This window comes from Aspergillus pseudoviridinutans (genome assembly GCF_018340605.1).
Source record: "Aspergillus pseudoviridinutans IFM 55266 DNA, scaffold_4, whole genome shotgun sequence".
Taxonomy (NCBI): Eukaryota; Fungi; Ascomycota; class Eurotiomycetes; order Eurotiales; family Aspergillaceae; genus Aspergillus; species Aspergillus pseudoviridinutans.
In genome coordinates, this window is record NW_025091284.1 from 2,464,588 (window position 1) to 2,479,117 (window position 14,530).

General features: G+C 49.9%; 5 protein-coding genes across 5 annotated transcripts; 2 read left to right on the forward strand and 3 right to left on the reverse strand.

Moving 5' to 3' along the window:
* Positions 1–95: 95 nt before the first annotated feature.
* On the forward strand, positions 96–1,118 carry Asppvi_006277 (SCO family protein; the record flags this gene model as incomplete). The annotated part of the gene is made up of 3 exons (XM_043302182.1): positions 96–554; positions 622–946; positions 997–1,118. The coding sequence occupies 3 exons, from the start codon at positions 96–98 to the stop codon at positions 1,116–1,118; spliced, it is 906 nt and encodes a 301-aa protein (XP_043158117.1).
* A 95-nt stretch (positions 1,119–1,213) lies between these two features.
* Asppvi_006278 (molybdenum cofactor biosynthesis protein MoaE) lies at positions 1,214–1,780 on the reverse strand (the record flags this gene model as incomplete). Its single annotated transcript, XM_043302183.1, has 1 exon — positions 1,214–1,780. One exon carries the CDS (start codon positions 1,778–1,780, stop codon positions 1,214–1,216), a length of 567 nt encoding a protein of 188 aa, XP_043158118.1.
* Positions 1,781–2,104: 324 nt separating this feature from the next.
* Asppvi_006279 (glycoside hydrolase family 13 protein) lies at positions 2,105–3,961 on the reverse strand (the record flags this gene model as incomplete). The annotated part of the gene is made up of 3 exons (XM_043302184.1): positions 2,105–2,636; positions 2,683–3,442; positions 3,490–3,961. 3 exons carry the CDS (start codon positions 3,959–3,961, stop codon positions 2,105–2,107), a joined length of 1,764 nt encoding a protein of 587 aa, XP_043158119.1.
* A 5,116-nt stretch (positions 3,962–9,077) lies between these two features.
* On the forward strand, positions 9,078–10,169 carry Asppvi_006280 (uncharacterized protein; the record flags this gene model as incomplete). The annotated part of the gene is made up of 2 exons (XM_043302185.1): positions 9,078–9,183; positions 9,301–10,169. 2 exons carry the CDS (start codon positions 9,078–9,080, stop codon positions 10,167–10,169), a joined length of 975 nt encoding a protein of 324 aa, XP_043158120.1.
* A 1,475-nt stretch (positions 10,170–11,644) lies between these two features.
* Asppvi_006281 (isoamyl alcohol oxidase) lies at positions 11,645–13,638 on the reverse strand (the record flags this gene model as incomplete). The annotated part of the gene is made up of 5 exons (XM_043302186.1): positions 11,645–11,833; positions 11,882–12,817; positions 12,867–13,071; positions 13,122–13,506; positions 13,560–13,638. 5 exons carry the CDS (start codon positions 13,636–13,638, stop codon positions 11,645–11,647), a joined length of 1,794 nt encoding a protein of 597 aa, XP_043158121.1.
* Positions 13,639–14,530: the final 892 nt, after the last annotated feature.

Below are 14,530 nucleotides of genomic sequence, written 5' to 3' on the forward strand. Positions count from 1 at the left end.
CCATCCGTACAGAGCGCGCATCAGACAATAAAGCGTTAACCTCCGAACGAAACTTCCAATCCCAAGGACACTCCACACAACTCACAAAACACACCATGGCCTCATCGGTACGACCGGTTTCCCGCATTCTAGGCCGGCTAAGCCGGACCGGCATCTCAACCCTCGAGTCCAGCGCCCGCACCCCAACACAGAGAACACCCGCCCTGCTCTCCCGAAGCGTCCTCACAACGCCGAAGCCGAGTGCAATTGCACCTGGCGCCTCGCAGCAGCGAGGGTTCTCGACTTCTTCGCCTTGTCTCCGCGCCAAGACGATGGGCCAGCTGCGCGCGCGGAACGCAACGGGTCCGTTCTCGTGGAAGGCGGCGCTGCTGTTCGTGCTGACGGGCGCGGGGATGATCGTTTATTTCCGGGTTGAGAAGGAGCGGTTGGAGCGGAAGCGGATCGCGGAGATGAGCAAGGGGGTTGGCCGGCCGAAGGTTGGAGGCCCGTTTACGCTAATGGATTTGGATGGGAAGGAGTTTACGGCGGAGGATTTGAAGGGGAAGTATAGTTTTGTATGTGCCTCGGTTCTCGTTTTCTCTCCCTGGAGTCAAAGGGGTGGTGCTAATTGTGATTTGGCAGGTGTACTTCGGTTTCACGCATTGTCCTGATATCTGCCCCGATGAGCTGGATAAGATGGCCGAAATTATTGATCGGGTCAAGGAGGCGACGAAGGGGGAGAATATCTTCCTGCCGGTGTTTATTACGTGCGATCCTGCGCGCGATACGCCCCAGGTCCTGCGGGAGTATCTGAAGGAGTTCCATCCTGATATTATTGGGTTGACGGGCACGTATGAGCAGGTGAAGCATGTGTGCAAGCAGTATCGGGTGTATTTCAGTACGCCCAAGGATGTGAACCCTGGGGAGGATTACCTGGTGGATCATAGTATATACTTTTATCTGATGGGTGAGTTTTTCTTCTTTTTGTGTCAAGGGAAGGCTGCTAATGTGGTACAGATCCGGATAATGATTTCGTCGAGTGCATTGGCCGGCAGGATACGCCCGAGTCAGCATCGAAGCTGATTCTCCAGCACATCAATGACTGGAAGAGGGATGGAAAGCCCTTGAAGCGGGATTGATCTGTCGTATCTTCGTTGCTGCGCTGCGCTGTACAAAACTAGACTGAGCCTGACCTGTACCTGTACATTAGACCTGACCTCATAAATCCACATCTTTATTTTCCCCCCTCATTTGAAGATAATAGCCTCCCCTCCGCATCCCTCTCCCTATTCTCCCTCCACTCCATCCCCCCATCTACAAATTCCTCCCTCTTCCAGATTTCCACCTTTTCTTTCACCTCCTCCAGCACCTCCTCGCCCGCCTTCCACGCCATCCCCCGATGCCCCGCACTAACCGCAACCACAATCGACGCCTCCGAGATCGGAACAACCCCCAGCCGATGCGCAATATACACCCCCTTAAGATCGAACTTCTCCGCTGCCTTGGTAGCGATCGACATGAGCGACTTGAGCGCGAGAGGCGGATACGTCGTGTAGCTGAGCTGGGAGACGGCGCGGCCTTCGAAGGAGTTGCGTGTTGTGCCGAGGAAGAGGACGTTGGCGCCTGCTGCGGGGGAGGAGGTGTGTTCGAGTGCGAGGGTGGGGTTCAGCGTCTCGTAGGTGAGTTCGAGATGGATGTTGTGGGTTGCGGAGGTGAGGGTTCGTGGGTAGGTGGTTGGGTCGAGGTGTGGAGGGAGTGAAGGGGTGGTTGATGTTTGGCCTTGAGGCGGTTGGGTAGTCATCGTTGTGATACCGTTGCACTTGGTGATTGTTTGTGGTTGGTATGCACTGTATGGAATTGGGATGAGGGTGAAGATGAAAGGTGAAAGTGAAGGTAGTAGTTTGTAGACCAAAGAAGCTGGATGTGCTTATCGCTTATCAGTGCGGGGAAGCATTCGCAAATCGCAATGGCTATCTCTGATTTGAGTTGACTGGCGACATTCGAGGCTTTAAGAATTGAAGCGTGGTCTGCGCGTAGAGTTCTTATCATAAGTCTAATTCTACTCAGGTCTATCGAATAGTCGTGCGACCATCACTTGCTGATCATCAAGCCGCATCAAGTCCCGTTACTCCTGCACAAATACCGCAACCGCTTCAAACGGTTGAAGAGACCACTTCTCTCCAGCAAATCTCGGCGACGCTTTCTTTGCCTCTTCATAAGTGTTGAGCAGCACCTCCTTCACTCCCTTGATGCCATTGGCAGCAGGATTCCACTCCAGCGTCTTGTCGGTGAAGTTGCCGACAACCAACGCCTTCTGATTCTCATATTGTCGAGTATACGCGAAGACCTCCTGGCTATCACGGTCCACCATCTCAAAGTTGCCGTACACGAATACATCCAGAAATTTTTTGCGAAGGCCCAAAACGGATGCCCAGTAGTGGTATGTTGAGTTGGGATCGTTGACCTCTGCTTCGGCGTTGATGCGCACATAGTCTGGATTGACTGACATCCAGGGCTTCGCCTTGGGCCCGGTGAAGCCTCCATTCGGGGCTGAACTCCATTGAACTGGCGTGCGCGCGTTGTCTCGTGACTTTTTCTGATACTCCTGTTTAGCGATCTGCTGCGCTTTGGTGTCGAAATGCTTGGTTTTTAGCAGTCTGCTAGCGTCAGTCATATTTTTGAATAGGTATGGGGAGCACATACTCATGCCAATGGTTGAGGCAGTCAATATCCTTGTACTCCTCGATTCCCCATTCCACTGGCACGTTCCTCATGCCTAGTTCCTGGCCCTGGTAGATGAATGGCGTGCCAGCCTGTAGAGTTAGGATGGTAGCCAGGAGCTTGGAGGCTACCAGGCGGTGCTCCTCCTTTGCCTGGGTGTATCGATCAATCGACCGCGGCTGATCATGGTTTTCCCAATACAGAGCATTCCACCCATCGTTCTCATACATGAATTTCTCCCATCTCTCAAAAAACGCCTTCAAATCAGTAAGCTTCCAGCTTCCGGGCACGAACTTGTCGAATTCCCCGTGGTCAATATCCACATGCTCAAAGTTGAAGATCATGTTGATCTCGTTGCGATCGAACCGAACAGCCTTCAGAACCTCCTCCGTGTCTTTGACGAAAGGCATCTCGCCAACACTAAAAGCGTCATATTCTTTGAGAATCTGACCCAGACTTTGTAGATACTCATGTAGGCGAGGCCCGTTGGCGTAGTATTTGTCGGCCCATTGCCAGATACTCCGGGAATCTTTGACATCGGCATCAGGGAAGCTCTGGTCTTTGCTGATAAAGTTGATCACGTCCATCCGGAATCCGTCCGCTCCTTTGTCCAGCCAAAACCGCATAATGTCGTGGACTGCCTCGCGCACAGGGGGGTGCTCCCAGTTGAGATCAGGCTGTTCCTTGGCATACAGATGAAGGTAGTATTCATCTGTAAGCTCATCGTACTGCCAGGCGCTTCCTACTTCTGTCAGTATTTCATTGAACTCTTCAGCCAATCGAGCATACCTTGAAAATGAGAGATCCAGTTATTTGGCGGATGACGCCTTCCCTGCTCATCGTACCTTGGCGGCTTCCATATGTACCAGTTGCGATACGGGTTATCCTTTGAACTGCGGGATTTCTTGAACCATTCGTGCTGGTCACTCGTATGGTTAACTACCAGGTCCATCAAGAGTTTCATTCCTCGCTTGTGGCATCCTTCTATCAGCTTCTCCACATCCGCGACCGTACCGTACTCGTCTGCGATGCTATAGTAATCCGAAATATCATAGCCCATATCCACTTGAGGGGATTTGTAGGACGGACACAGCCAGACAATATCTACTCCCAGGTTCTTGATGTAGTCGAGCTTGGAAATGATGCCGGGGATATCGCCAATGCCGTCATTGTTGGAATCTTTGAAAGAAGCTGGGTAGATCTGATAGACGGAGCACTCCTTCCACCAAGCACGGTGGACCTTGCTGCTGGGTTTGACCATCTCGCAGCACACAGTGGTCTTGGTTCCGTGGATGTCGAGAACTCGTGGTCCTTTTACGATTACTTTGTTTCTCGAATGGAGGGATTGCTCAGTCTAATAAAGCATTGGCGTTCACCGCGGGGCAGCCAGCGATCACTCATGCGGAGAAATTCTCGGTGGGTTTCTGCTGCACCAACCAGTCTTTATGTGGATTCCAACGAGGTAAATTATAGGAGGGCTACATAGGGAAATTATGGGTCGTACACGCTGATCGAATGATGATGCGACACGGAGACATGATCCGGTGTCACCCCGTACAATCATCTCATTGTTAGCTTCGACAATGGATTAAGAATGAGGTCCCTGGATACTTCACATACTTACGCAGAGCCTGAGACTGAAATTCTGCCAAGCGATAAGTGAATTTTTGAGATCTTTCCCATCTCATCTATAGGTATCCGCGATCGTTTCCATGACCGAATTCGTCCGTTGTATAAGCTTGCGGACCCCAATATCTCACCGGCAACTATTCTTGTCCTGTTGGTCGATGTTGGAAAAATGTGTTGTAGAGGTGTTCTAATGCAAGTCTGACGACTTGGATCAACATCAGTATTCATTTGTGCCACGTTATGCCGTTCAACGTTCGAGGAAAGTCCGAAAGAAGCCGCCCTACAGTGCATGAATCAGCAACAGCGTTGGCACTATTTCTCAGAAGGAGTAATGCACCGGGTGAGGCAATTGTAGCGGATATGAAGCGCTTTAGGCAGATACGAGAAAAATACCTATGCATACAAGGCCAATTCATGGCCACGCGATCTCCTGGAACAGGTCAGGTACGGGATACACCCGCCAGTGACACAAGAACAACCCTAGGCAATGTTTGCGTTTACTATCATGATGGTCATGCTTAACCAATGTCGGCCTGGTGTGTGTAGAGCAACCATTATCTGTGTTTAGCGTTCACCTTGGTCCACGCAGTTGAAAAGATTGCAACGAAATTCTGGATCCTGTGATGGAAAGTCACCTCATGTAGTCAAAGCTGAAGCTCCGGGTTCCCATCTTCTGATCCGATATTATGGGATAGTGGTAAACAAACAAGTACAGGAAATGTAAGAGCACCTGATATATGTGGGAAAAGGGGTGGAAGCTGAAGCTTGGGCTCCAAATGCTTCACTGATTCACGTCTGCTCCTTATTTGTCAGGTCAGAGCGCTGTGTCAAACGGGAGTCTTCCTGTTCTACACGCTTGCGAAACAGGTCAGAGCATCTTGTCTAGGTATATTGCTTCTCCATTAATCAAATGCTTGCCTGTCTCTATTATAAGCCTTCTTGCGAGATACCAGCCCAACTACGACTATTGCCTCAATTCTACATATATGCTTCTACTACTGTAAGTGTTTGCCTAATATCTGCAATATGCCTAACAAGGTTACTGCTGCAGGTACTTGTACTGACACCGTTCTCGGTCATCAGCCGATTTGACTCCTAAGCCATCCTTCGCCGACGCTGGCTCCTTCCCAACTTCCAATTTCGCGTAGCAGCAGACTTGACTTGTACAAGCACACTGTGCATGGGAAGTAAACATACTGGTTGGGTAGGGAGTTGGTTTTGCGCCTGATTGGGTCAGGAAGCCAACATTGACTCCGTATGATTCAACATTGACAGTTTGATCCATGTTAGATTCTAATAGGTACATACGGTCACTCATACCCATAATCAACCCATCCACAAGTCGCTTGATACTCACACCACGTAAGGACGGTGTGTGAATGGTTGAGGCATGATTTGATTCGAGCTCGTAGTCTGCTTGTTGGAGGTCTTCAGTCTAGTGGTTTTTAGACATTTTCATCAGTATACTGTAGGTTAATTTCAGTATGTATTAGCTTCAAGCTCTTATTGTAATGTAGAAGGTCTCTAAGAACTCCGCACATGAAGCAGAATATATATATATATATATATATGTATGTATAATAGACTAACCGAAATCGACTTGGACTATGCGTCGGGGCTTATGCTTCCTTCGACCTAGATGCGGACGTTCTGCGTCAAATATATTGCTACTCATCGCTTTCACATGATTCTATATTTTGCGTAATATGACCCTAAGATGCTAGTGCCTAGCCCATGGCCCCATAAGGTCTCTCACTGACATGAGCATTGACCTTGGCAGGGAAGCTCAGATCACTACAAGAACCCCTCTAGTCCTATTTCAAGATATTTCCGTCCTATAATTGTTAATTGACTGAAAGACCCATTCCTACAGAGCACATAAACTTATGATGTATCCCTCTCGCATATTGACAAGAGCATCGCTTGCTGGCTGGTCCTATGCCCTACTTCTTTTGGCGTTATCGAGGCACACTGACGCGACATCGAATTCTGAGAGGTGTGATCAGCAAGCGACTACTGGCATATGATGTAATGCACGAAACTAACATAAACCCAGACAAACCCCTTCTGAAGAATGTACTCGCCCCCCTCCCAACAGTTGCGACTTCTACGCGCAATGCCTCGAGACTCGATACCACTGTGGACCTTCAGGCTATCCGATTGGATTCGGCCAGAAATTCTGTGAAAAGTCTCTCGTCTGGAGACCGAAGATGAGCGTATCCGGTCAGGAATGGATCACCAAGACGATGCTCTGCCTACAGGAAGGACTAGTCCCCTTCACCAGTGGTTCAGAGTCGCAGAGCTGCAGTGAGCTAAAGCAGTATGCCCTCGGCACACATGCAGGATGCTACGTGAAAAGTGGTGTCTGCACTCTGCCGATTGAGGATTGGGGGAAGATCTTGGAAATTGTCGCTCCGGCTTTGATCTCTGAACCAGAGAACTTCAAGTCGGCGTTTGAGACTGCCGGAGACTGCGTGTTGCTGTATATCTGGTTATTGGCCAGAGCTTCTCGCAGCTCTGTGTCTTCTCTAGATTGAAATGGACTTCTACTGTCTGCTCTTGGTGCGCGGATTCAAGATTGGGAGGGACGGGATTGGGAGGGACGGGTCGGGCCGTTTGCTTAGAAGGTTACACAAGCAGTAGACCTGACTTATATTTGATGTGTACAATAATGAGACGATTCTCCGCGAAGCTGGCCCATAACAGCAGTACATACTATACCGACGGACCTTTAACAATGGATCTCATATATGTTTGATGTGCCCGATGCTTCTTGCCTGCAGTTCAACGATGCAATCTGAATATTGGAATGTTTCTACTAGAGGACCAGAGGTTCTTGCGTCAGAAAAACTACGCCTCAAACACTGCGGATGCTAACACGGTATGAGAAGTAAAGTGTAGGTATTCCTCTCCAATGTTTGCCCTGAGATGGTCTGCAACTCTGTGCCTCGATGAAAGAACGACGTTGCCCAACCCTTCTCCGAGGTATAGTCAATACGGCAGACCCCTCCATGCCAGTTATCACACCATCCAGCACTCGATTCAGCGCAATCGTCCTTTTCTCTCATAGACGGAATCGCCCCAAGCTCCAGAGACTCTACCGCTGTCCGGTCCATGCATGCTCGTTAACGTCCCCTGTATAAGTAAAACCGCAGCATGTGAAAATATGGGCCATGTATTTTGCTTGCAGAGCACACGGATATTCACTGCTTGTATGATTAAGTAGATCGAGAACGATTTGGAGTGCTCAAGCTACGCAGATCAAATATCCCATCATTAGCCTCTCACTCTTCGTCAACACTGGGACTTTGAAGACCTGGTCACTTACCCGATGCACCCTTCCTGCTTCAAGGCCGTTGTGACTGGTAGGAAGTGATTGTAGCAAAGGCTGTTACCGTCAGATACCAGCAGGCTTTCCATGCCTGATTCGGGGAGGAACTATTGGTGTCTATTGCTCTTCGACATGCTCTGCTCTGCGTTGACCAGATACTTAATAGAGCACGGAGCACGGGTCTTGTCGCCTGGAACCGAAGCATCAGCGGATGAGAAAGCACATCAAAGGGAAGCAGATCCGTAGCTGAAATTACTCTTGTACTCTCACGGAGATCAACCATAACTGCCTAAATAATAATGTTTCTTGTGCGCGTGTATCCAATGGTCCTGTTCGGTTGCCTCTCTTCAGTTAGTATTCATATTATGGCCAGAATATAATGTGCAAGGCTTTGCAGCTGAGACTTACCTTACATAGGGATGTAAAGATACCGATTAGATCAGTAATTAGATCGACGACAATCAGCATTCTAGAGCGAAGAAGCGGAAGATGAAGCAGGCTGATCCTCGAGCATACCATGAAAGCCACGCATAATGCATGGGTGTTGATGGAGGCCAAAGAAGATATTAGAATGAAGGTATAGACTTGGGATTTGAAGCCTTTAATGCCTGAATTCTCTTGTGGAACGCTGTAGTCTCACCCTGCAGCCTCCATATCAAAATTTCAAAGATAATAGTGTAGCATAATAGCATTATGTTATTGCTTGACTTGGAAAGGATTATATGTCTAGCCAAAGCGTTATATGAGGCTGCTCCCTATATACATGCTCTTATACAGGCCAAATGCACAGCTCATAATGAAGCATAACATACCTAAACTTTGATCTTTTCCACTTTCAGGTCCTGTGCTGTCTCTGCTATAGCCATCTTCCGCTAACAACAGTATCATTCACAATCGAGATTCACTTCTACATGGATATAACCTTCCCGAACCGCCTGATGTCTCGAACCTGTTTCTTGAAATGGGTCGGCTGGGAGGTCTCGGTCAAATTAACGGAGTATTCCGTGAGATTATTCACGGCACACCCCATATAGAAGGCTCTCGCACTGAGAAGAACAGGTAAGAGACGCCATTGTCCCTTCCAGGAAGCATATCATTCACGTACAATGCTTCTCTAGGGATAACGCCACCGTCATCGACCTTTCCATAAGTGACGATGGCAGAAATCTCTGCTTTGGATATTCACGACTCCAAAAAATTAAGCGAGATAGCTGTTATAGTGCACTCTTTAGCGACAAGATCTCAGGTATAAATTCTGCCTTCTTCTCCTGCTTCTGCTTCTCGTTCTCTTTTCCTCCTCGCCCCTCTTCGCATCGATCTTCTTCTCTTCCTTCTTGAAAGCTTCTGATTCTCATCGATCAACAACATCTTCGCTCATACAACCCTTCTTGTGACGTTCTGTCAAGCTTCAGTCACAATGAAGTTCTCCACTCTCGCTCTCAGCGTGTTTGCTGGTATGGCAGCTTCTGCTGCTATACCTGCTTCTGTCGTTGATGGCATGAACCTCTCTGACAACGGTCTTGGTACGTTCTTACCTCTTGTGTTTTGTCTTAGCCCACCTCACTCTCTTTCCTCTTCTTTCCAACGTTCCAAGCAACCGCCTCATCCTACTAACACGTTTGTTCGTTCCACCTCAACAGGCCTTGTCAAACCTGCTGATCCTGTTTGCCACAAAAATTCCGACTGCGGTCCCGGCGTTGGCTACTGCTACAAGGGCATCTGCCTGGCTGAGCCTCCCAAGGTCGAACGTGCCGATCCCATCTGCCACAAGAACTCCGACTGCGGTCCTGGTGTGGGCTACTGCTACAAGGGAATCTGCGTGGCCGACCCTCCCAAGCTCACTCGAGATGATGCTTCTATCGTTCCTTGCGGTGCTAACAAAGATTGCTTCAATGGTCTTTGCATTGCTGGTATTTGCCATTGGGGCATTGGAGAGGGTCCCGCCTCAAACACTGCGGACAAGAATCTTGCCCCCCTTGTTCAGACTTCTGAACCTGCGGATCCCGCTTGCCACAAGAACTCTGACTGCGGCCCTGGCGTTGGTTATTGCTATCATGGCATTTGTCTTGCGGAACCTCCCAAGCTTATCTCTCGTGACGAATCTGCCGACCCCGTCTGCCACAAGAACTCCGACTGCGGTCCAGGTGTTGGTTACTGTTACCATGGCATCTGTGTCGCTGACCCTCCCAAGGATGCTCGTGAAGTGTCGGCCGACCCTGTCTGCCACAAGAATTCCGACTGTGGTCCTGGCGTTGGCTACTGTTACCATGGCATCTGTGTCGCTGACCCTCCCATGCTTGCCCGTGATGAACAGACTGATCCCGTCTGCCACAAGAACTCCGACTGTGGTCCCGGTGTGGGTTACTGCTATCATGGCATCTGTGTCGCTGATCCTCCCGTTGTTTCTCGCGGCGAAGAAGCCGATCCTGTGTGCCACAAGAACTCCGATTGCGGTCCAGGTGTTGGCTACTGCTACCATGGCATTTGCCTTGCTGAGCCTCCCAAGTGAGGAGTTCTGTAAGCTCGCTGAAAACAAGTGGTTGTTGCTGGTAAGCTTTCTTCTCTTCTCTGAAACGACGACTTCTTGCTAATGTGGTTGTGCAGATGCAATGAACTTACCTTGTCTGTCCTTTCGACATCGACACAGTGCTTCTCTCCCGGTTTTTCACTCATAGTAACGTCGCTCGGGGGATGACTGGATCGTCTTTGGTGGCTTGATGTTCTCTGGGTGGTTGAATTTGGGGGATGAAGATCGATCATTTACTGGCGTTACACTTTGTCACAGTCTACTTCGGCCTTCTGAAAGTAGATTAATGAATTTATGACCTGATCTTCCATCTCTTGCTTCATTGTGCTCTGAGTAGATTGTAGTATGACCTTATACTTGGTCAAGTCTATCTCTGTCTGGGGTTTTCCAACAGGATCATGAGACCAACATCAGCACGAGTTGCTTGTTTTGGTGTTTGCTTTTATCCCACGCGTTCACGCATACCCTATGTAAGGACTTATAGAAAGTTAGCTCTTTCCTACGGACTCGTTCTCCAGTTCTTTCGCAGACGAGAGACTGCAAGTTTGCCTCGACAGTTGATCGATTTCGAGCTATCAGCCAACATTGCATCAACCAACTCATCCTTTTCGAGCATATGCCTACAAAAGGAAAAGCCACTGTACCGTTTCTGGTCTTTCAAGGAGCAACAAACTTGTTGCCTTATGCAAGTTACGACCGCTATCTCACTAATTGTTCTACCCGATCCCTAGTCTTCGATGCATGAGCGCAGAACTGATCTTACAATCGCGTTTCTAGTTCCCCCTTTTGAACTTGCGCCATTGCTGCCATACGCTTTCACCCTAGTGTCTACCTCATATATTTTCTCGGAACCCTGGGCTATGGGACGACTGGAAACATAGAACCGTGCTTGCGCTGTATCGCCAAAGGTACGGATGGGATACACACCTGGACATGGTTGCTCTTGTGTCTGTCTGACTCTGTCGTCTCGTGACGTGGATTATGCTCCCCAGACATGGGTAGATGGCATGGTTCTTGAACGTGCAAATGGAAGCAACAGAGTGGACAAGGGTTTTCTCGACCATGTGGAACGTATTGTGCATTTCACTTGCTGGCCATGGCGAGTTCGGTAAATAGTCCGAGTTGGAGGTTCTCCTAGTGTTGATGTATTCTAATGGAAGTCACGACTGGGATGTTCTCGAGCGTCGATTGGGCAATAATTAAAACCACCTCATGCGAGAAACCGAAACACGACATGAGGGCCTCAAGCTGAGACAGGAGCGGGCATCTGAGGGACAGCAACAACCTTCGCTCGGTGATCAGGTCTTTATGGGAGAACAACCAGCAAGGGAATAGGGCTGCTAGTTGAACAACGAGGAGGTAATCAACGTCTATAACCAATTATACTATTGAAGTGATTACTATATAAGAAAATTAATGATTGGTAATATACATAACCTCCACGTCTATACAGCTCACTAGAAACCAATAGAGCAAAGCGGGCCGTAATCCAACCCGTCCAAGTTCTTTTGGTAATATGTCATGCTGCCCACACACTTGGGGCAGTAGAACACTCCCTCAGGATCATACTTCTTCTTGATCAACGCGAGGCGGATGTAGTTGATGCCGAAAAAGTCCGTGGCCCAAAGAGGGTCATTGCGGTCAGCCTGTCATAGTCAGTAGGAATCCTATAGCGCAAGAGGGAGCTAACCCACCTCATTCATGTAACTGCCCAGGAACGGCGTGAGTAGTCTCATGGCACCGCCCTTGACGTATGTAATGTCGTCCTTGATAGCCTGAGCCGTGGCCGCATCCGCGCCCTCGGGCCATCCTCGCGCGACCACGTTGACAACGTAAGTTGAGCGCCAGGCGGGGTTGACGCCAGAGTAGGGATCAGAGCCGTCCGTGAGCACCTTTCCGCCGCCGACCATCTCCAAACTGTTGATGGTGTACTCCTGGGGCTTGCCGGCGATGGCGCCGATCATGGAGCGGAGGATGGTGGGATCCACAGTCAGAGCACCCTTGTCAAACATGCGAGAGGTCAGGGCGGAGTTGGCCGAACCGACGGACTGGTGCGTGCCCGACATGGCGGTGTAATAGGCAGGATAGCTGGGGAACTGGTAGTAGTTGACGGTGATGAAGAGGGAGGTGCCGTTGTATTTCTGCAGCTTGGACAGCAAGGGCGCGAAAGCGGCCTGGGAGGCGCTTAGCGACTTGCCCATGGTTGCAATGGCGTGAACGTAGCCAATGGTCTGGTTGCCAAAGAGGGCCATGGGTCCGTTGATAGACCAGGTGCCGTAGCCAGAGTAGCCGGCGTCAGACAGAGCAGGATATTGACCATAGATATCGGTGATAGCATCCAGGAGAGGGTCAGTGTTGCTGGTCAGCGGAGTGATGGTGAGAGACTGTGCGACGACAGGCAGGGTGGGATACGCCTTCAAGGTCATGGAGATGACCACGCCGTAGGTGCCTCCTCCCCCGCCACGGATAGCAAAGTACAGATCAGAATTCTGGCAAGCGTTTGCGGTGACGATGCTGCCATCGGCCAGAACAACTTGCGCTTCGAGGATCTGGTCGGAACCAAGACCGTAATCGCGACTAGCGGGTGAATGACCGCCACCTTGGGTGTAACCACCGATGACACCGACGGTCTATAGGGTTAGTCTATGCACTGCCCAAATGAAAGCCGGAAGGACTTACGGGGTCGCCGCCACCGACGATGGTCAAGTTGCGCTTGAAGACTTCGGCATACACGTCTTGCCAGACGTAACCTCCAGCGACGGTAAAGGCAGCACCGGTCCATTTACTCTTGACACACCCATCCGATGCTTTATAGCTCTCCTGGTATGTGATACCCTTCTGAATGTACTTGATCCAGATCTGGAGAGCGCCATATCCCTCCGACCTTGTTCTGTCAGTCTTTTTCGTAGAAGCGCGGCGGGAACAGATACATACTTTCCCAGAATGTCATGTCCTGTGTTCCTCACAACCAAACGCACATTATTCTTTTTCGCGAAGGCAATGCCAGTTGCCAGCTCCTCTGGTTCTGTCGCATTGATTGTGTACACTGGGGCTTGGCCAAGGCTGCAATTTCCGGGGGTTTTGCCGGAGCTCAGATCGACAGGAGGACACGAGTCATCAGTCGGGTAAACGTAACCGACTGGAGAGAGAGACTGAAAGGTGGAATTGTACCATTGCGAGTACACGTAGGCACACTGTTCCTTATTCTGGTAAGGACCGGGGTAGCAGGAGATGGCGAGTGGCGCATCGAGAATGAGTTTGCCGGAGACGGAAGAGTTCAAGGCATTCCAGGTATCGATGGAGGGCCAGCAGGAATCACCTGGTGCCTTTGAGATGTCAGCTTTTGCTTTGGTTCTCTACTGAGCGGAATACTTGCGCATTTGCACGAGGGTCCGAAGGTAGCGTAACTGAGCCCGGACAGGGCCAGTAATGAAAGGAGCGTGGAGCCCATTGGGACTAGGAGTGGGCTGGATTAAAAGTACGAACAAAAAAGAAAAGAAGAGAAGCAACGGCAAGGAACGAATGACAGACGTTGGAAGCAAGGGGTTATCAGCGCCACGAGAGGGACGTTGGGTGCCGCATTTAAGTATCAGGAACCAGGTGGTGCACTTGCATAACATTCATGTATGGATGCAGTTATGCAGGTACCAAGACAACTATGATCTTCGAGTCTAGACAAGACCGTTATTAATTGGCGAGCTCGTCGACTCCATCCTGGCGTCGAACTACCCGAATTAGTACGCAGGTCGGTGACATCGGCTAGGTGCTTAGCTTCATTCCTTGTGAACGTGCCTGGGGAATGGAGTAGACCTGGCGATGGCAGTGCTGGATGACCTTTGGACGGTTGCTTATCAAGTAATCATCATAAATTTGGGCGATTGAAACCATTACTCATGTGGTCTAGGTTCGAGTTGGCTGGTGCTACAAACACGAGAGAGACATTCCGTCCCGACGTTCCTGAATGCGCAAAAAAGATGATATCTACCTATGGTGGATTGGGTACCTGGCAAGTATGTTCAATTGTCCAGAATCTCCAGGATCGGATTCGGACAATGGGGCAGTGGGCCCTGATAGAGGTGGATGCGATTTAAGCGAGGAAGCGTTGGAGACACTAGCATCAGACTAGACGGAGCTAAACGGTGCCTTCATTAGGAAGCAACCTCTGAATGGTCCCTTGAAGTCTTTGGACGGAGATGACCCTGAGACACCAACATGAGGAGTGTCAATGCCGTCGGTCCCTCGGAGCACCGCGCGGTTCTTGTGATTTAGCGTCTCCGGTGCATTTCCCTGCTGGGAATCGCTTCATTTCCTTTGCTTCGCTTAAATTTAGTCCTCGTAAGCTT